General features: G+C 37.6%; 1 protein-coding gene across 1 annotated transcript in view; it reads left to right on the top strand.

Moving 5' to 3' along the window:
• The window catches only part of LOC136801102 (uncharacterized), a 58,805-nt gene that overhangs the window by 8,364 nt on the left and 31,352 nt on the right, over window positions 1–19,089 (top strand). The window contains exons 9-15 of the mRNA XM_067057725.1: window positions 269–4,363; window positions 4,680–4,751; window positions 5,569–5,715; window positions 6,463–6,709; window positions 7,282–7,446; window positions 7,997–12,513; window positions 12,790–15,657. Coding sequence (XP_066913826.1) covers window positions 269–4,363; window positions 4,680–4,751; window positions 5,569–5,715; window positions 6,463–6,709; window positions 7,282–7,446; window positions 7,997–12,513; window positions 12,790–15,657 — 12,111 coding nt within the window. The remainder of the gene's footprint in view (window positions 1–268; window positions 4,364–4,679; window positions 4,752–5,568; window positions 5,716–6,462; window positions 6,710–7,281; window positions 7,447–7,996; window positions 12,514–12,789; window positions 15,658–19,089) is intronic.

Below are 19,089 nucleotides of genomic sequence, written 5' to 3'. Positions count from 1 at the left end.
TCAAATCTCTAACCTATTGCAACGCACCTTCTTCCCAGCGTAAATTTCCATCTACTCGTTAGCTATTAAAGCCTCTAATCTTTCACGTTTTTCTCTTTCAAGTTTATCTTGTTTGAATCACAAACTTCTTTCAAAATCATTGTTAGTTTAAGAAGTTCGAGCATTTAGCAAGTAGTTTGATCAAGCAACCAAGCAATAGCCGAGCTACCATTTGATGAAGAAATTTTAAATATTTATCAGCTATCTTTCTGATTTTATTTCGTCATAGAAATCCCTGTCGAAAACCCAATGCATTCAATACAACCCATGTATAAAGAACTGACCAAAGAAGAATCTGATCAAATTGAAATGGAAAATTACAGACCAAATCAACAAAAACCAGGACCCGATTTATCCGCCAGTCAAGATATGTTTGAAAAGATGAAACAGGTCACAGAGAAAGAAAATCAAAAAGCACAAGAAACATGGTTATCAGCTGCTAATAACGTGACAAATGTGCTCGCTGAAAATTCTACGGCACCGAAGAATGTGGACAGCGGCCATGTTGTTCATAATGGTAGCGTAGTTGTGCCGTTATCTAGAAAAAACAAAACTTTATTGGATTCTAGATCTTCAAGAGTTTTTTATTTTGATTCAAGTGTCAAACAGAAGGAAGAGCACGGCAAACCTTTTGCTTTGGTTCATAAAAATGATAAAGATAGTTCACTGAGTGGTTTTGCTGAACAAATTGAGGACCGAGATATTCAAGATGTAATGAAAAGTAATAATCAGGACCGGAAAATGCAACATTTTAACGAGCAACATCGTGCGTACACTGATGAGATGATGAGACAGGAGAATCTACCTCAACATGAGAAAGAGACTCTTCAAAATGCGAAAATGTTTCACTCCAATGGTCACACAGTTACGGTGACTCCGCTTTCAACTGATGAGGAGAAAAACAAACTTTTCAATGCAGATCCTCAACAAGAGACTGGTAACAGTGGTCCTTCTGAAGCTGGCAAAAATGAAAAATTTAGTAATGGCAATGAAGTGAGTCCTGGAAATGAAAATCAGAAAGGTGATAGTGGTCCTTCTAAAGCTGGAGAAAATGAAAAGTTTAATAATGGCAAAGAGGCGAGTCAACAGGAAATTGTTAACAGTAGTCCTTCTAAAGATGGTAAAAGTGAAAAATTTCATAATGGCAAAGAAACGAGTCAAGACCAAAAGGACGCGGAGGAGAAGGAGGAGAACAAGGAATCGAAAGATGAAAAGAATGCTAAGAATGACGAAAAGGAGAATGAGTTTAAAGGCGAGAACGAGAAAGCCGGATTGGATGATGAGAATTTAACCAAACTTTTGAAAACGAAACAAAATGAAATCGAAAATGAAATGAAACAGGAGAAAAATGCAGAGGAAAACCAAAAAGAAAATTCCGGTTCCACTCCCGATCAATCCGATCAGGGAGAATCGGATGATAAGTTCCAAAACGGATTAGAATCGGGTTCGGACAATCAAAAATCGGACGATAATGGGAGATCGGGAAATTCTAAAAATGACGAATCTAGTTTTCAAAACAACGATTCTAACAGTGATGAGGAGAAACCCGATAAATTGAAATCGGGGAAATCGGGAAGCAAAAACGGATTTGATTCAAATAAGAACAAAAAGCATAGAAAATTTCATCATACCGAGGGTGAAAATGCAAACAAACCTGACTCTGATAAAAAGGTCAAAGAACATAACAAACACCGGAACAAACATCATCGGTTTTCACAAAATACGGACAACGAAAGTAAAGAAAACCAAGAACAATTTCATGATGAGGATGACCAGCAAAGTTCTGATGATTCGAATGATTCGAATAACAATAAATCTGGAGAATCTAACGGTACCGAAAATGAATCGAGCCAAGAGAATCGTAAAAAGAGACGCGGACATGGAAAAATCCACGGAAGCCGAAAACAGAATTATGCGAATAATGATGATAGTGATGATGATGAGAATGAGGAACCACAAAATAAAAGAAAAGGAAAATTTTATGGAAATGCGAAACACAGAAAAGGGCAAAAACAAAGCTTTGATAACAATAATGAAAATAACGACATAGAGGAAAACGAAGAAGAAAGTGGAAATCCTCACGGTACCGATGATCAAAATGATCAAGATAATAGAAAAGCTGAGAACGATAGAAATGACGAGTCAAATGATTCGAATGATGATCAACAATCGAAGATGGCGGAACGGAAAAAGAAGCGTAAAGGTCATAAAGGACATGGCAAATTTCACACTACCGAGAATCAAAGAAACGAAGATGAAGAACAATCAGAGAATGAGAATCTTGGTATTGATACTTACATCAACAAGTTGAAACACAAGAAAGGTAAACATCATGGTAAAAAGAACCGGGGCCGAAAACAAAAGAATGGAAAATTTGACGGTAACGAAATTAACGATAAAGAGGATGAGGGTCAAAATACTGATGGGGATTCACAACAGAACGGAAATTATCACGAAAATAACCAAGATAGCTCAGAGAGTGGTTCTCTAAGTCACAACAACTCGAACCAAAATGGCCAAAAGCAGGAGAAACAGAGTTTCCAAGACAACGGGAAACAAAACAAAGAAAGCAATGGAAATCAATCAAGTGAGTCTAATTACAATACCAAAGAACATAACAACAATGAATCCTCAGGAAGCACTTCTTCAAATTCTCAAAATCCTCAAGCTAATAATAATGCTGCTGGATCTAATGAGAATCAGAAATCCAATGCCAACGAAAATAACGCTCAACAAACAAACCCACAAACTGGTCAGGGGAACAAAAATAACCAAGGACAATTGAAAAACAATGAAGGTTTTAAGGAAAGTAACGCTGGGAAAAGACCTGATCAAAACAACAAGAATAAAGAGAACAGCAACCAGAATTCTAATTTCAAAACAAATAATGGTCAAACACTCAATATTCAACCCAATACTTGGAACAACAACAAAGAGAAACCAAGCAGTAGCCAGAACTTCAAAACCAATGATCAAGCATCTCAGTCCGAATCTCACAACAATCGAGAGAAACCTGGTAGTAATCAGAACTTCAAAAATAACAATCAAGGATCTCAGTCTGATTCTAGTAACAATCAAGGGAAACCTGGTAGTAATCAGAACTCCAAAAACAATGATGATCAAGCTCAGATAAAACCAAGCAGCCATAAGAACAAGGAGTTCAAAAACAATAAAAATCAACAATCGTCCAAATCTCACTCCAGTGGTGGTATCAGTAACCAAGCAAAACAAAGCAACAAAAAAGAAGCGGATTTCAAAGGTAGTCAACAGTCTAATGATAATCAACTAAAGCAGAATTCACAGGCTAGTCAATCTGCTGGTACATCTGAGAGCAAAAATACTGACAACTCGAATAACTCTCAGAATTCGAAATTTAAAGACATCGAAAACCAAGGTGGAAGAAACTCAAGTAGTGATGGTCAACAGCAAAGTGCTAGTTACCATGGCAACAAAAATAAGGCACCTTCTAATAACCAAAATGGTGGCTCAAGCCACGACGAAAATTTCAATTACCACGGGAACCAGGCTGCTGGCTCGAGCCAAAATAATGATCAAAAAATCAATTTTGAAAACAGCGAAAATGCAGAGCCTGGTAATAGTAATAATGGTGGACACAGTAATGGCATGAGCGGACAACAAAACAACAGCTCAAACAAAGGCAGTAAAAACCAAGGTCAGAAATTCAATCAACAAAATCCGGATGCACAAAAGACTAAAGAAGCGGCTAAAAGTTCAAATGATCAACAAAAATCGAAAGAATCTACCAAACAACAAAATTGGAGTGGGAAAGAAGAAAATACAAAAGCTTCTAACAGTCAAAGCACAAGTAATACAAACGGTGGGACGACGCCTGACGGTAAAAACGCGTTCAAAAGCAATGATAAGACACAAGACAAAACAAATTCACCAAGCCAAGATAAATTGAAGACGAGTTCAACAAACCAAATGCCAAGTCAAGGTCAGAATTCAAAATCTAACAATCAAAAAGATACAACAATGGATCAATATCAACAAAATGCATATTACGGTGGCACGCAAGAACCATATAACGGTGGCTCCCAAGAACCAAATTACGGCTTCCAGCAAGACCCATATAACAATGGTGATTCGGCCCAGTCTTTTTCTTCATCAAACGGTGATGTATTTTCACAAGATTCTGCTATGACGCAGCAACCTGCCAACGCTAGATCAGATGATGCTTCTTTCGATCAGAATTTGGATTCTCGTTTGATGGACGCACAGCAGATGTACGGTAGTCAATCACTGGAAATGCCTGGTTCGAACCAAGTTGGCAATACATTCGTCAATTCATCAAATCCGAACGGTTAGTGTCTTCCATATCAGCTTTCTTTTAATTTTGGTTTTAATTGACGAAAGAAACCACTACTGGCGAAAACTAGCTTTTATTGGTGGATGGAACTTTCGAGGTAACTTTATAATGTCAGTCTTGTTCCACAATCTCGTTTTCTATGTTTGAAAAAACTTATTTCATAATCGAGCAACTCTTCACTATTTTACTCAGTATAAATTATAAAACCACCGCTCCATGGGTTTAACCGTCAGATTGATGTCTGTACCTAGCTCTCGACTAATTATGGCAATTTTTCAGTGTATTTCATTTCATTTTTCTCTCTTTTCAGTAAATTCTTGGGAAAATGAAAGAACAGCCCAACCAACAGCCATGTATCTTCAAGAAAGACCTGATATTGAAGGTAGGCTTTTTGGTCTTTTATATGATGTAGCAATCGATCCCGGGGGGGGGGGGGTACTACCCTTGTCGACCGACGGGGGTGCTCCGCTGAGGTTCGAAAAATGGACCCTACGTGGGACTCGAAATTTGCGAAAAAAGTGACCCTGAATGGGACTGAAATTCCAAAATTTTCTCAAATTTTCTACTTTTTTCCCAAATTTTCCAAAAATAGGCACCCTACGAGGGATTGATTTTTCTATTTTGGTGTTTTTGCGACCCTACCTGGGACTCGTGGAGGTCAAAAAAGGTACCCTGACCAGCGGAGCATCCCCGTAACCCATCTTGCCCTAGTACCCCCCCCCCCCGGGCAATCGATCAAAGATTGTGGAATCGTTAACAATTTCTACGAAAAATGATAAAAAATAGCCCCCTGGGCTACTTAGAATACATGATATATTGGTGAACAATGATTGAGAAAATAGTTTGCGGACCGCAAAGTCAAATGTAAAAAAAACAGGTACTCTTCCTCAAACAATCGCCTTGTTTTATTTTTAGAATACTGAGAATCGAGCTGTCGATTCATTAAGGGAATCATTAAATTTATTGTGAGCACTTTACAATATATTGCAAGCACTCACCATATATTGCCTGACAATTTAATGTGTACTTGTATGCATTTAAGGAAAAAGGGGTTACAAAAATTTCTGAGGTTTGTTTTGGATTTGATATTTTGTGTGGTATTCTTTCAAGGTTTTTGCTGTTTTACCAGTATGCTTTCAGAGGTAACATTTCCCACTTTTGGAAGATTTCTTATTAAGATTATCTGTTATCATTTTCAGGCTTTGCACCAAACCCTGTTAAACTTTCATCATCTACCCCCGTCAATGATCAGCAATACCAACAAAATATCAATGGAAATCAAGTCCAACCAGGGGGTATCAACACTAATAAAAGACATTCATATTTACAATTGATTCCTGCTTCAGGTAAAAGCCAGTTCTTTCTTGTCTTTTGCACTTCTAAATCATTGATCGAATTGATTGTGCGATGAGCTGACAGGTCGAGTTTTTTTTGGTTACACGTTTTTTGATAAGAGCAAACTGTATAAGAACACCGTGTTCCAATGATCAGAATATTAAGAACAAGTTAAAAATATTTTCAGACTTTGAGGACTCTTTAACACCCAGATCCATGGGAAATAGACAAAAATACTCACATAATGTCAAAATAAGAACATGTTAAGAACATCGAGAAAAACATTTTTAAGCTTAAAACTCAGAAAGTTAAGAACATTCGAAGGCTTCAAAAATTTTGAATGCTGTTATAAAAAAAGAACATGATTAAATACGAATTGACCTGCTTAATAATACTTTTCGCAGCATGTTGTTTCTCTATTTCGAGAACAGAAATTCAATCCCTTACGAGTTCGAGATAAGAAAGAGTCTGAAATTTGAGCATGATATTCCCTGTTAGAATAATAGGGTCAAATTTTCTGTACATTTCTGTACAAATTTTCTGTAAAAATCAAGGTCTAGAATTTTGGGTATTTTAACGTTTTTCGCGAAACTTGAAAATTGACCAATCAAAACAACCATTCAAAGCTGGCATACGACGTTGCCTCAACATCCATGTAGCGTTCAGAACGTCCATATAACGATGATGTAACCTTAAAATAACGCTGTATACTAGCTGGGAAGCTACGTGCTAATTTTACGCTTTTTTCCTCTTTACAGATTTGAAAGAGTTCCGCCAAGGAATGTTACTGGAGCACAACAAGTACCGCCTCATCCACCAATCGCCCGCCCTCCAGCTAGACGATCAGCTCAGTAAGAAAGCTCAACTCTATGCCGCCCATGTGGCTAAAGAAGGCACAGTTGCTCATTCAAATATGTCAACACGCCCTAACACGGGCGAAAGTGTGGCGGAGCTTTGTACCAAAGGAGGCGTTTTACCAACACCCGAACACGTGGTCAATAAATGGTAGGTTTTTAAAGTTTGCTAAAATAGTAAAAAATTTTTCAAAGTAAACATATATAGTAAAAATACATCTCAAATTTAATTAACCTATATCGGCCGTGAATTATCAACCAGCTATGATTAGCTAATCTTGTCAAAGCAATCAGAAAACATGAAAGAATTCCTCTTTTTTTCCTTTTTTGAAATTATGTTCGCTCTAATGCATGTGTACCGAATTTCTCAGCTCCACATTCGATCCATAATTAAAGGTTTTGTTTTTAATTTAGTGTGATGTCGTTTGCTTACTCATCAATTTTAATTCAAAAGCTTTTTCACATTGGATTTACACGGATGTGGAGCAAGATTGGTCAGAAAGAGAAAAAGAAAAACATTTTTTTGCTTATATCAGTATAATATAACAATAGGCAGACATCGTCCTGATATGAAATATGATACGGAAATACTTATGTAAATATAAAACCTGTAATTTCCTTGATTTCCCGAAAGGCATAAAACTAGTTAAATATTATTCTGTGAAGTAAGAATTTGAAGGAGTTGAGCGACTTTCATTATTTTACAAAATTCTATTGTTACAGGTACGGTGAAATTTGTGCCCCAGGCTACAATTTCAATAAGAAAGATAAGCAACCAGGCACTGGACATTTCTCTCAACTAGTATGGAGAAACACGAGAAAGTTGGGAATCGGGCTAGCTGTTTCAAATCAGGCTGATGGAGAGTCTTGCTCTTATGTTGTGGCTAGGTATTTAATTCATATACCATTATCTCCTGACTTAAAGTTTACTCAGTTTTTATCTCCTGATAAGGAGATAAAGGTTACTGATTTTTTAACTCCTGTTTAAACATTCGATATTCTGCCCTGCCTATTCTAATTGTGAATTAATGTCTCTGGTCAATGTGATAACTACTTCCAATACATTACAAACACTACTTTTTGCCTACCCTAACAATTAGTTAGTATGTAGCAAACAGCCCCGGGCCATAACTCGGCAAAAGTAGGTGCTGAATAAATTCGGACCTTAAAGTGTCGATTTTTGCGGAATTGTTTCTCAAAAGCTAATTTTTCACTGAATTTGAATAAGAATTAGGACTCTGATGTCTGGCCCGCACATACCCGACATTCTCCATCTGTATACTACCACCTTCCCGCTGGCAAGTCGGATTTCCTTTAATTGACTGAGCTGACACCAAAAGGTTCAAATAACGTCTATCTTACGCCCATTTAATGTTAAATGGATGTATAGACAACGCCGTAAAGCAACTTGGTAACATCTGTCCACATTTTCTTTCAGATATCAAAACGCTGGTAACTACTTGGATCGTTTCTCTGATAATGTTATTCGTGGATCTTTCACTGATGGGCGTTGCCGATCCTTTATTGCAAACAATACACCTCCAAACGCCCTGGATAACGCCTCACGAAGGGGTGGAGATAACATTGACGCCCAAGTTACTGAGTTATCAAAAGTCAATAAAAGATTCACGGATAAGTATTTATTGAAAGGTAAAAATTTTCTCCACGATGGAAAAATCTTCCATTACGGAGAACCAAAGAATTTTAGTTTTACTCCATCCAAAGTTTGGCTGGATGCTTTCAAACGAAATATGGGACTTTGGAAAGATATTGGAAGTCAGGCTAATGAAGAAGTACCGACTTCTCTTGATGAAGGATTCTCAAGACGTGATGTCCTGTATCGTGCCGACACCGAGCGGGAGTCAAGCGACGCCTTTCTAAAGGGTAGAAAACCACAGAAATCTCGGAGACATCGTAGAAACCTTGACGAATCATCTTCCGAATCCTCAAGATCACATCGCAATCGTAGAAGTCTTGACTTGTCGCCGGATGCTGACTTCGATGACCAAATAATCGCTGAAGTTGTTTCGTCCAGAACTTACCGAGATCGTAGAAACCGTAGAAGTGTCGGTGATATTATGAGCGACGATGACGTAGATGCTGATGATGACGTCAGCATAATTGACGATGATTACGTCACAGCTGCAAAAAGTATCATTCCTGAGAAACCAAAAGTGGAAACAGGATCGAAGAAAACGTCATCAAAGCCTTTAGATGATTTTTCACTATTGAGATCTGAACTGGACGAGCTGTCAAATTCAACACCCAATCAACAGCAAGTTGGAGTTTCAGTAGTTAACCCTTCTCTTCAAAACTCTTCAAAGTCAGCATTAAAAGATTATCCGTTAATACAAAACCTTACACTGAATTCAACAGCAATGACTGACGTCTCGCAACAAAGTGGAACAAATAGTACAGCCAGAATTGCAGCATCGCCAGAGCTTAATTCAACAATAGATTCTAATCAAGTAGCAAATATAACACTAGATACAGTTCCAGGAGATACAATACAAGAATCAAGCTCCATAAAAAATCATTCAGAATATGATATGAAGCAGGAAGATTCGCAGATTGCACCTGCAGTTCAGTTTCACCCTACTAATATCTCTGGATACACTAATAATACTAACGAAATTGCTACTGGAAGTGCTAAAGCCGCTAATATCGATCTGAAGTATCTACAAATTCTCCCACAAGAAAATTCAACTCTTGAAGATGGTCACATAATGAACCTAACTCAAAAACTTAACGTCGGAGGCGATATGTCAGAACTGTACAAAAGACCACTTACAGATTCAAGAATGAGTTCTCATCTAAGACCTGATGCAGACACTTCCAATAACATTTTACCACAGAAGATAAACTCTACCTTTGCTAACAACGAAAAACCAGTTGATTTGACTGCTCAGCAATTTGTTGGAGGCGATATGTCAGAGCTGTACAAAAGACCACTAACAGATTCAAAAATGAGTTCTCATCTGAGACCTGATGCAGACACTTCCAATAACATTTTGCCACAGAAGATAAACCCTACCTTTGCTGACAACGAAAAACCAGTTAATTTGACTGCTCAGCAATTCATTGGCGGTGATATGTCAGAGCTCTATAAAAGACCCATCATAACCTCCAGATACGACACGACATCGATGAACAATGAAAACAAACCTTCGTTGGTCACAAATACTCAAACACCAATAAAAAATGTTTCAGCAGTGACTGAACCAATAGAACCAGCAGCTTTGGTCAACAATAATACCACAAGTAATCTTGAGACGTCCTTGAAGAACCAATCAGATTCTACACCACCACAATATTTAATTGGTGGAGATATGTCAGAATTGTTTCGACCAACAAAGTTACTTAATTTTACATCAGCAAACCTTAACAACAATTTCCAAGGGTCAAAGAATAGTTCAATCCAAAGTGTATCGCCTGAACCAATCAAAACGTCTCAAAAAACTGGATCAATCCTCAATAATGGGATTACTCCAAGCAATGGTGTAGTGAATAATAACCAAATACCGAACAATAGCACTGAATCTACATCAAATAGTAAACCACAATCACAAATCAGACCATCCAATCAAAATTCTCAATCAAATAACACTAACCTTTCTCTTCCCCTATTGAGTGATATTTCAAGACAAGCTACCAATCCAGAAAACAGCACTTTAACTCGAAATAACCAAGTCGCTCAAGGTCCTGAACCACCACAAATCAATCTGGTTCCTGAGCTCAATGCAGTTGCTCCGAAGATAGTCACAATGGTGACACACAAACAGCTGATAGCAAACAAACGTTCACACATCAAAAAACACCATCATCACCACCACTCAAACAAAAGAAACCGAATTGCCAACGTGAAAACAGGGACTAAACATTCTAATACCCGATCCACACACCATCATCATCACCATAAAAAACAGAATAAAATCGAGAAGAAACAAACCAATAAGTCCTCTTTAATAACCAAAGAATCAATAAGACCAGCCGTTGCCATGGCAAACAAAACTAAACAAACTAACCTCGTTTCAAGAGGCTTTAAGTTTACAATCAACCCTAAGAAAATTCTAAATGCCAAACATGCCAAACCTCACGTATTACCTCCTATCACTGCAAAACAGAACGAAAATGAGATGAAGAAATTACTGACCAGCATTGTCAATAATTTAAACTTTCATGCTAAGAAAAGCCAGACCAAACGTAAAGAATTGGGTCAGCAAGTCAAGCGATTTATCACGGTCAGTAAATCTGTACTGAAGACTCACGTTGAAGGAGCTTATATGACACCTATGCGCCTACCATCGAAATCTGTTGTACGAAGTTTAGAAAAGCTTGGACAACAAATCAAGAATAATAGTCAACCCATTGGGATGTATTTAAGTTCTTTCATCAATGAGATTAGCCGTGTTTCCAGAGCTGGTAGTATCAATCAGTCTGGTCAGAAACAGATCGATAAGATTCTAAAGAGTATTGAACGATCAAAGATTCCAGGTTTAGCATCAGATGCTGTCAAAATAGACGATGGGGATTCCCTGACTAAATTGTCTTCAAGTGATGCTGAAGATATCGGATTAAGTGATTCCCTAGAAGTTAAAGGGGATATCGAGGATGCGTTGAATGATTCCCCTGTTAAGAATGAAGGTGATATCGCAAAGAAAGTGATGATTGAACCTACTGTTGGTGTTTCTACGACGTTGAAAACTGGTAAGAAATCACTCCTGTATACAGTACACAATGATGATTTGATGCTGGAGAATAAACTAAATGAAGAAGCAAGCCACCTGGCTGATTTGGAGATTGCCAGTAATCAAGTCTTAGACGAGAACGAGTTATCAAATGTGATCAAACGAGAGGGTAAATTCAACTTTGAAAAGAAAGATGCAACTGGTTTGTTGTTACGAGCAGCTAACCAACGAGATGTGTTTTCAACAGATGATAGTAAGAATGAAGACATTACTGGTGAAATTACCAGCACTCCTGGTGATCTAATGATCGAGACTGCAGCTTCACCAAACAATATGAAGAAATTCGCCAAAGATCTTGTGGAGGATGATACTGTCGAGTCAGGTCGTAGAGGAGACCGTGGTTCAGTTTTAGTTTACGTTACTAAGAAGAAAAATGTTACGGATGTGGGTGCAGCTAATGATGAGGATGATGAAGAGCAAAGCATCCTGGGTAACGAGAATGTCGATCACCAAAGACATCATTCACACCAGAAAGAAGAATCTGACGATCTTGATGATAATAGTGCTGAGGTTCGAGTGACCATGAAACAGCCTGATGAAAGTGAAAATGACCGTAGCCAATCACACCAGGAAAAGGGAAATGACCGTAGCCAATCACACCACGAAAAGGGAAATGACCGTGATGAGCTTTTTGCGTATTCAAAGAAGAAAGATGATTCATCGACAGTGGTTGTCGATTTCTCCGATAAATCGAATGTCGGTGATGATGATTATGTTGATGTCGAATCTCCTGGAGCTATCTCAAAATCTAAGAATATTGATAAAGAAAGAAACCCTCAAGGGGAGGGTGATAGCGGTGACGATATGAGGGATCATGAAGATCCTGAAAATGAACATATAAAGATCCCAACGTCTATGAAAGAGTTGAGAAAATCAAACGAAGGCTCTGATGAGATGTCAAAGGGAGAAGAAAGAAAACCTCAAGGAGAAGGCGACAGTGGGGATGATATGAGGGATCACAAGAACCCGGAGAGTGAAAATATAAAAGTTCCAACGTCTATGAAAATGAAAAAATATGAAGATTCTGAGAAGAACTCTGATACAAAACACAGAAAACCTCAAGGTGAGGGCGATAGCGGAGACGATATGAGAGATCACGAGAATCCAGAAAATGAAAATATAAAGGTTCCAACGTCTATGAAGATGAAAAAATATGATGATTCTGAGAAGAACTCTGAAACAAAACACGGAAAACCTCAAGGGGAAGGTGACAGCGGAGACGATATGAGAGATCACGAGAATCCAGAAAATGAAAATATAAAAGTTCCAACGTCTATGAAGATGAAAAAATATGATGATTCTGAGAAGAACTCTGAAACAAAACACGGAAAACCTCAAGGTGAGGGTGATAGCGGAGACGATATGAGGGATCACGATAATCCAGAAAATGAAAATATAAAGGTTCCAACGTCTATGAAAATGAAAAAATATGAAGATTCTGAGAAGAATTCTGAGACGAAACACAGAAAACCTCAAGGGGAAGGAGATAGCGGAGACGATATGAGAGATCACGATAATCCAGAAAATGAAAATATAAAGGTTCCAACGTCTATGAAATACAAGGAGACGAACAAGAATTTGAAGGCTGAAAGCGATGCTGGTGAAAGCCAAGAAAAAGAAGAGGAGAGTCCTGGTGCTGGAGACGCCAAAGAACCTTTGAGTGAGTTCAAAGAGAAGGAGGAACATCATAAGAAATTCAACGATAAAGAAAGCTTAGATGATGAATATTCGATTATGAAGACTGAATCTAATTGGCATCACCATCCCAAGGGAAAAGAACACTCGGATGTAGAAGCTAAAGACTTTGATGACAATGAGGAACAATTTCATTCTTCTACGAAACATGGTTCAGAAGGAATGTCTCCAGGGAGCTCTGCTAAGCATTTTCATCATAAAGGAGAATCGAGCTTGATGGACGAAGGTGAAGCGAATATGGGTGAGGGGAAGGAAGAATCGATGCTGAGTGCTTTTGAAAATAAAATTGAAGCACATTATTCTGAGAATGAGCATCACACTTCTAAGGATTCTGGGAAATCACACGCAGAGGATGACGGGAAGAAATTGAAACCAACATCGAAACAGAATAAGTTGTTAAAACATTATGCTGATGATTTTGAAAATGAAAAGGAAGATTTGAAAGATCAAAACTCTTCTGACAAAGAGAAATTCGAAAAGTCAAAGAATCAGCGGTTGAAAGGAAAAGAGAGATTTGCTCCAACCGATGAAAATTCTTCAAACACTGAAGAGAAAGAAGAAAAAGAGAGCTCATCAGGTTATGAGAACGAAACACCAAGCTACTCTTCCCTTGACGGGAGGGAAAAGAGAAAACCCTCTAAAGCTAGGCTTTCAAATGTTGGAGAAAACAAAGAAAATGACACTAAGCTACATGAAGCCAGTGATGAAAAAGAAAGGGAACAATCTTCGTCGGGAAGTGGTAAAAAACCGTTATCAAAAACTCAACAATACAGAAAAGTCAGTTTTTCAACTTCACCCAAGAATAAAAAGCAACAACAAAAATCTGAAGCAAAACACAAAGAAACTGAAGACACAAAAAAGAACAATGACAATTTAAACGGAAGTAGCAAGAACAGCCAATCAAAACAGAGCTTTAAGACTGAAGACAATAGCCCTTCTAAACCACCAGACATCAAGAAAATAAAAAACCTTGAAGAGGATGAAGAAGATTTACCTTTTTATAAAGAATCTTCTAGTTCTTCGGGATCTTCCTCAGATTCCACTCAACATTTGATGGAGCCAGGAAAATTCCAAGATGGAGATGCCAATGAGAAGCATCATATTCTGAAATATAAAACTCAAAAGAACATAGGTCCACAAGAAGGATTTTCAAGACAGAAAGTAATTACGCGACAAGGGCTTTCTGATTTAACACAAGAAATGGCACCTGGTCAATTTCAATCGGGAGATATTGATGAAAGATTTGGGGAGCACGTAGATGGGAAAAGTGAAAGTGATAAAGGAGGATCTGATGTTGCAGCTGAGACTGGGAATATGCATCTTTCTTCACAAGATAGCCCTGTAGAAAGTGATGACAAGAATTCTAAGTCCAATTTCAATGAAAATGGCGACAAATCTAAAGACAGTAAGGAGGAAGACACAAATTATGACTATGGAGAAAGTGTAGATTCCAAAGCTGAGGGTGGTAAAAATGGATCAAAAATGAATGCTGATAAGGGAATCTTTGTTGAAGATAAGAATTTGAATGGGCCATCGAAAGACCAAGTCAATGAACTAAAGTCAGGGAAAAAAGGTGATAAAGATAATCAAGTGTCCATTGAGGAGATGAAAAAGAAGTTAACGTTGTTGGCAAAAGAATCGAAAACCAAAGACGGGAAACCATTATTACCAAATCAATTTGTCAACGAGATTGTTAACCGTGTGTCTGAGCAAGCACATAAATTAGGTCTGGATAAAGGCTTGATGGCTTCTGAAGACAGCGCTGGTGGTCAAAGTAATAGAGATTCTAAAACCCAACAGCAAGCAGAAGCACCGAATGTGGAATCTGGAGAATCTAAACCAACTGGTGATGATAGTCCTGGTAAAGATAATTCTAACAAGATGCAATCTCCAGAACCTTCAAACGATGAAAGTGGGGTGGTGGAGATTTCGTCACCAGAGCCTCCAAAAGAGTCCAAATCCAACAAAATAGACGTTTCAGGCTCACCAGGACCATCTAAGGAATCTAATTCAAATCAGGCAGAATCTGCAGAACCTCAAAAGATTGGTAATTCTAAACAACAATCATCGCCAGAACCACTCAAGGCTGGTATTTCCAAAGAACAAGCTTCGCCAGAGCCAACCAAAGCTGATAAAGCCAAAGAAGAAAAATTACCAGCACCACTAAATACTGGAAACTCAAAAGAGCAAACTTCACCCGAACCAACCAGAGCTGACAAAGCCAAGGGCGAACAAACAGTGGCACCACTCAAGACTGGTAGCTCAAAAGTTCAAGCTGCACCAGAGCCAACCAGAGCTGAAAACTCCAAAGAAGCACAGTCTTTAGCACCACTCAAGACTGGAAACTCTAAACAACAAGCCGCACCAGAGCCAACCAGAGCTGGCAACTCCAAAGGCGAACAATCACTAGCACCACTCAAGACTGGAAACTCTAAACAACAAGCCGCACCAGAGCCAACCAGAGCTGAAAACTCCAAAGTAGCACAATCACCAGAACCTCAAAATGGTAAAGGTGAACATTCAGCTGTGGAAGAACCGAAGAATGAACATGGAGGAAATATGGGCGGTGGCGGAGGTGGAAAGGGCGGTAAAGAAGAGAATGAACACGATTGTCATATCGGAAATAATGATATCAACGTCATCCATGGACTACACGGTAAGTCTTGATTTTTTTGCAATGACTTTTTGAGGTTGAATTCTATTCCGAAGTTCTTTTCCTTGTATTCTTTCTTTTTATTGAGTAAGGTGTTAAAATCCTGACCTATACCTTGCAAATCCACGGCGTTTATAAGGGTGTTTGATTGAAACTTGCGACTTTATAGGGAAGTATGGGAATGATTAGAGGACAAAATTGCCATGTATTGTTATGAGAAGCAATTCAAAGCCTGAAAATTTCGTTAAAAAAATATGAAGTGACGATGCTTAATTAGCTATCTCAAGGGGATAAATTTTAGAGCAGATATTTTCGTGGGACTTATTTTCGAATCTGCCCCTTTTTCAACTACATTCTTTCATTTTAAAAGGAGCACAAAAACTCACCTTTTTGGAAAAAATTCTGGTTTCCAAATTTTCGCGATTTTTCGTAAAAAATATAATCTTCGCGTAAACTAACCCACTTAATATATTAGTTTAACGTTCTTGGGTCAGTTGTTTTTAAACAGTTTTACGAAATACTGGGGGCTAGCTTGCTAGGGGGGATGAGTGTTGTGAAATTTTGCACACTGATGCAATATGACAATACCTAAAATGTGACGGAGCCCGATTTTCGAAAAACATTTTTTTCCGGCCGAAAATGCTGGAAATATGCCGGAAAAACCGGTTTTTTGACTTTTTCTCGAATTTTCATCTTTAGTTTTTCTGATTTTTTGCAGAAAGATGTGTATTCGCAATGCTCAAAAAATGGCCGAGCTCGATTTTTGAGAAAAAAATTTTTCCGGTTGCCGGAAATCACCGTTTTTGCAGATTTTCATTGGATTTTTTCCTTGTATTTCTATGTTTTTCACACAAAAACATTATTGATAACAATGCTCACCATCAAGCATGATTCAATTGTCAATAAAACTGATTTTTGCGACCAGAACTTCCTATTTATTGGACCTACCTTAAGGTAGTGTCCTATAAATTAACCCGTGTTCGTTAGTTAGTTCGTTAGTACGTTCGTTTGATTTTTTGCACAAAGGTGCATTACTATAAACCCTCGAATGTGACGGAGCCCGATTTTCGAAAAAAAAATATTTCCGGCCGGTAGAACCGGAAATGTCCCGAAAAAAGCGGTTTTTTGAGATTTTCTCGAGATTTTATCATTAGTTTTTTGCGATTTTTTGCACATAGATGCACATTAGTACTGCCGAAAAGGTGTCGAAAACCGTGTGCCGGAAATCGTCGTTTTTTCACATTTCCGTCACATTTTTTCAACTTATTTAATTGTTTCTTTACAGAAAAATGTTCTTTATGATGATGCCCAAAACTTAGCATCGTTTGATTTCCAAAAAAATCATCCTTTGAATCCGGAACTCCTTAAAAATCGCCCGGAACAGCCGAAAACCGGACCGCGTAAAAACGGTTTTCCTTCATTTTTTCAACTTATACTCGACAGATTTTCATGATTTTTTGCACAATGATGTAAAATGGCAATGCCCAAAATGTGACAGAGCCCAATTTTCGAAAAAGAAATTTTTCCGGCCGCTAGAACCGGAAATGTCCCGAAAAAAGCGGTTTTTTGAGATTTTCTCGTTTTACTTCAGTTTTAATTTTCTCTGAATGATTGATTAAAGTGTCGATATTATTTTTCTTTCACCGTTAAACATCGATGCGTTTCTTAATTGCTTTCTCCGTTCCAATAGATATATAAATCGAAATTTAAAATTATACATTACTTCCATTAAATTCTAATTATTCGTTTTATAAATAGGTAGGTCCATTAAAGTATTACTTGTTTTTTCCCTACAACCCTTCTCTCTCCCCCCCCCCATCAACAATCAATGATGAATTTATTGTGTTGTGTATTTTCCCTAAATGCTATATTTTCTTAATGATTGTTTTTACTTTTTTTACTTTTCGCATTGCTAACTAACTTTCATCATCAGGTAGGTCCATTCAGCATGTTGCTTGTTCGTTTTAGTTTGATTTCCACACTTTGACCTAGTATGTAACCTTAGACGACCTTAGAGTACAAACATTTTAATAAACGCTAAATTAGGAAATTATAAATTCGTTTATTTGAAGTTTTTTTAATTAGAAAAAAAGTCATAGAAACATTTGAGTAGAGTACTAAAATAAGTTCTTTTAAGGCTTTCTCTATCTATACTTTCCTATCAAGAAAGACTGAGTTGAAGGGTACACTAGAATTTTATCGCAAGAATACAGTTCTACCATTTCTAATAAAGGGTACTCTAAGGCTCCGAATATGTTCAAAAATAAACAAACGGGGGACTCTTTATAAGAATAGGAAAAAATTTCGAAAATTAATAACCGGAATGGGTGGGTACGCGTTCGAAAAAGAAAATTAACTTAGATGTTTGCTGAAGATGACATTGAATATCAAATATAAATTACTTTAATTAAATAAATCAATCCTTCCATACATTTTCAGTATAAGATTAGGTAACAAAAGCTGCTTTTGGTTCTTTTTTTTGGACCTACCCCGGTGGAGGTCCTATAAATTAACCTCTGTTCGTTCGTTCGTTCGTTCGTCCGTTCGTTACTAGCTTTTCTCGGGATTGGCTCATTAGTTTTTCCTAATTTTTGGCACAAAGATGCAAAATGGTAATGCCCAAAATGTGACGGAGCCCGATTTTCGAAAAAAATTCATTTCCGGCCGAAAATGCCGGAAATATGCCGGAAAAACCGGTTTTTGGCATTTTCTCGAGATTTCATCATTAGTTTTTTCTGATTTTTTGCACAAAGATGCGTATTAGCAATGCCTAAAACATGGATTAGTCCGATTTTTGAGAAAAATTCTATTCCGGCTGAAAATGCCGGAAATATCCCGGAAATCGCCGTTTTTGCAGATTTTCATTGGACTTTTTCCTTATATTTCGTTTGTTTTTTTCACACAAAAAAATTATTTGTAGCAATGCCCACCATCAAGCATGGTTTTTTAATTGTCAATAAAAGTGATTTTTGAAGCCGGAACTTTCTAAAAAATCGCCGGGAAAAAATCGCCGGAACAGCCTATTTTCGCCGGAAAAACGGTATTTCTTGAATTTCTCGAGCTGTACTTTATATTTTTTCATGAAATTTTGCACACTGATGCAAAATGGCAATACCTAAAATATGACAGAGCCTGATTTTCAATTAACGTACTTTTCCGGCCGAAAATGCCAGAAATATGCTGGAAAAACTGTTTTTTTGGCATTTTCTCGAGATTTCATCAATAGTTTTCTCTGATTTTTTGCACAAAGATGTGTATTAGCAATCGCCAAAACATGGCCGAGTCAGATTTGTGAGAAAAATTCATTTCCGGCCGAAAATGCCGGAAATATGCCGGAAATCGCCGTTTTTGCAGATTTTCATCGGACTTTTTCCTTATATTTCTATGTTTTTCACACAAAAACATTATTGATAACAATGCTCACCATCAAGCATG

Source organism: Clytia hemisphaerica, unplaced genomic scaffold, assembly GCF_902728285.1.
Source record: "Clytia hemisphaerica strain Z4C2 unplaced genomic scaffold, Clytia hemisphaerica genome assembly, whole genome shotgun sequence".
Classification (NCBI taxonomy): domain Eukaryota; kingdom Metazoa; phylum Cnidaria; class Hydrozoa; order Leptothecata; family Clytiidae; genus Clytia; species Clytia hemisphaerica.
The sequence above is the reverse complement of the archived record's forward strand: the minus strand, read 5'-3'. Positions and strand labels throughout refer to the sequence as shown.